Source organism: Vombatus ursinus, unplaced genomic scaffold (assembly GCF_900497805.2).
Source record: "Vombatus ursinus unplaced genomic scaffold, bare-nosed wombat genome assembly UNPS02015012.1, whole genome shotgun sequence".
Taxonomy (NCBI): Eukaryota; Metazoa; Chordata; class Mammalia; order Diprotodontia; family Vombatidae; genus Vombatus; species Vombatus ursinus.
Genome location: NW_020954790.1, coordinates 844,586 through 848,039, shown reverse-complemented (window position 1 = coordinate 848,039; position 3,454 = coordinate 844,586). Strand labels below are relative to the sequence as shown.

Below are 3,454 nucleotides of genomic sequence, written 5' to 3'. Positions count from 1 at the left end.
CTCGACATGGTAGGATAGCAGCTAGAGGGCCGGCCTCCCAGCCAACAAGGTGGCTTCTCTCCAGCCCCTGACCTGTGTTGGCCGTGTGACCCTGGCTGAGTTCTTCACTTCTCAGCGCCGCAGGCAGCGCTCTGGGATCAGCCTGAATTAGGAGACGTTTCCTCCCCTGGGGCTCCTTCTGCCGCTGCAATAATGGGCACAGTCCCTGACCCCAGTCCCTCCTTGAAGAAGCTGGAGGGTGCACATAATAGACGTTCACAATCTTTTTTTGCCGTTTTCTTGGTTCTCATGTACGTATGGAAATACTCATTTGTATTGATGGGTGTCAAGTTGTTAATAATAATTTTTTTAAAGATTAAAAAGGCATAAAGAACAGGAAATCTGTGTGTTTGTTTGTTTCAGATTGGGAGGCCAGACCTGAAAGCATGGCTTCCTCTCCAAAGCTGGACCTCTCCAGGAAAAATTCCTTCCAGGAAAGACTCAGCAGGGATGACGTTGCTGCCTTCAAATTGAGAAAGGCCTTGGGTTTGGATGCCGAGTCAGAAAGGCATCAGATCAATGAGGAGAAATCTCCTCAGCAGACAAAATGCATCCAAAACAAACTTCCCCATCAAGTACAAAGGCGTGAATGTAATAAATATGGCAAAAACTTCAGTCTAGGGCCAATCATTTTTCCACAACAGAGTATAAGTATAGGAAGCAGTCTACATCAGTGTGATATGGATCAGAAGAGCTTTAGCCTGTATTCAGACATCAGGAATTACAACCAAATCTGTGTTAAACAAGTCTTTGCTAAGTATAATGAATTTCAGGATTCCTTTAGTTACAATTCAGACCTTACTGAGAATTGTGTGATACGTTCTGCAGGGAAACCTCACGAACTTAATGAATGTAGCACCTTGTTCCTGCGCTCACAGCTTACACCACTTCAAAGAATCCATACTGGATGGGAACCTTATGAATCTAATGAATGTGGGAAGGCCTTCAGCCAGAGCTCAGGGCTTATTGAGCATCAGTCAGTTCAGACTGGAGGGCAGCCTTTTGAAGTTAATGAGTACGAAAAGATCCTGTTGCCAAGCACAAATCATGCCGAACATCAGTTAGTTCATGCTGGAGAGATACCTTGCAAATGTAAACAGTGTAGTAAAGCATTTTTCCTGAACTCACAACTTAGTGTACATCAGAGAACTCACCCTGGGGAAAAACGTTATAAATGTAATGAATGTGGGAAAGTCTTCCGCCAGAAAGCAAAACTTAATATACATATAAGAATTCATACTGGAGAGAAACCTTTTGAATGTAATGAATGTGGAAAGGCCTTCCGTGAGAGCTCAGACCTTACTCTACATCAGAGAATTCACACTGGAGAGAAGCCTTATAAGTGTAGTGAATGTGGGAGGGCCTTCAGGCGGAGCAAAAACCTTACTCTCCACTGGAGAATACACACTGGAGAGAGGCCTTTTGAATGCAATGAATGTGGGAAAGCTTTCCGCCAGAGCTCAGACCTCTCTCAACATCAAAGAATTCATACTGGAGAAAAACCTTATGAATGTAAGGAATGTGGAAATGTCTTCCGCCAGAGCTCACACCTTATTCTACATCAGAGAATTCATACTGGAGAGAAACCATATGAATGTAATGAGTGTGGGAAGGCATTTCGCCTGGGCTCACAACGTAATGTACATCAGAGAATTCATACTGGAGAGAAACCATATGAATGTAATGAATGTGGGAAGGCCTTTCGAAAGAGCTCATACCTTACTCAACATCAGAGAATTCATACTGGAGAAAAACCATATAAATGTAATGAATGTGGGAAGTCTTTCAATCGGCGTAGAAATCTTACTTTCCACCAGAGAATTCATACTGGTGAGAAACCATATGAATGTAATGACTGTGGAAAGACCTTTAGCTCAAACAGAAACCTTACTCTCCATCAGAAAATTCATACTGGGAAGACGACATAAAAATGTAATGATTGTGAAAAATACCTCCGTAACAGGTCTTACTTTACTGAAGATCAGAGAACTCATAGTGGGGAACGACCTTATCAGTGGAAAGAAGGTTGGAACATCCTCCAGAGCACAAAGTTTACTAGACCTCAGTCAGTTCATGCTGGAGTGAAACCATATAAATCTCATAGCTAGGAGAAGACATTCCCTAGCTCACAATTTAGTGTGCACCAGAGAATTCATAATGGGATTCCTTATGAATGAAATGACTGGGAGGTTCTGCCAGAACTGCCCTCTCCTGGTCTGTATTAGAATTCATGTCCCAGAAGATCCTTATGAATGTTAAGACTTTCAGCTGAAGCAGAACCCTTAATCCTCTTTAGGGAATTCACACTGGAGAGCAACTATATGAATGTACTCAATCAGCAAGCATTTATTAAGAATTTACAATATGCCAGATACTGTGCTAGTACTAGAGATACAAAAAAAAAGTATAAAGACCCTCCCTTCAAGGAGCATACATTTTATTGGGGGAGACTATACATAGATAAATAGCTGTATATTTGATAGAAAGTAGATGGAAGGTAACTTTAGAAAGCAACTGGGGTGGGGGGACGGTGAGAAGGAAAGAGAAAGGGCTGAATGGGGAGTGGTGAAGGCTTCTTGGACGAGGTAGCATTTTGAGCTAAGTCTTGAAGGGAGGCACAGATTCTGAAATAAAGGGGCAGTGTGGGAGATGGGCATTATTGGCACGTGGGACAATTGCATGACGTGCAAATGGGAGGTGGAGTTTTGTGTGAGGAACAGCAATCAGGCCAGTATGCCTGGACTATAGAATACATAAAAGGTAGTAATGGGTAAGAAGCTGGAAGAAGTCAGGTTGTGAGGAGCTTTACATTCCAGAGAAGTAGATCTCCTAGATGTGATAAGGATCCATCAGAGTATAATGAGCAGGGTATGGGAGGCAGATGGGGTGCCATGGTCAAAATTGTGCATTAAGAAAATCATTTTGGTAACAGTTTGGAGGATGGATTGGGCTAGGAAGGGACTTTAGGCAGAGATAGCAGTCGTGAAGCAATTGCAATAGTCTGGGTGGGAGGTTAGGAGTGCCTGAACTTGGTGTGCGCTCCTTCTGAGTGGAGAGAAGGAAGTGTATGAGAGATGACATGGGGACAGGAAAGACAGGATTTGGTGACTCATCGAATATGTGGAGTAAAAATGACATGTAGGTTTGAATCTTCATGCCTGAAAGAAATGGTGCCCCCAATAGTAATAGGGAGGTTTGGGATGTATAGAATAAGTCCAGTGTGAAGTGTCAGACCAGTGGTTAGTGCGTGTCATCCTGGAATTTAAGACAAATGAGGTCTGGTGATAAGAATCTGAGATTTGTTTGCATAGAGATGATAACCAAACCCAGAGGAACTGATGAGGTCGTCAAGTAAGAGGGCATAGAAGACCCTCAGACCCTTACCTAGGGCTAAACCCACAGTTATAGGCTTGAA

At 43.0% G+C, this 3,454-nt stretch overlaps 1 protein-coding gene across 1 annotated transcript; it reads left to right on the top strand.

Annotated features, from left to right (window-relative positions):
- The first annotated feature begins 400 nt into the window (after positions 1 to 400).
- On the top strand, positions 401 to 2,412 carry LOC114030778 (zinc finger protein 501-like). Its single transcript, XM_027845675.1, has one exon. The coding sequence runs from the start codon at positions 426 to 428 to the stop codon at positions 1,965 to 1,967; it is 1,542 nt and encodes a 513-aa protein (XP_027701476.1). The 5' UTR covers positions 401 to 425; the 3' UTR covers positions 1,968 to 2,412.
- The last annotated feature ends 1,042 nt before the right edge of the window (positions 2,413 to 3,454 follow it).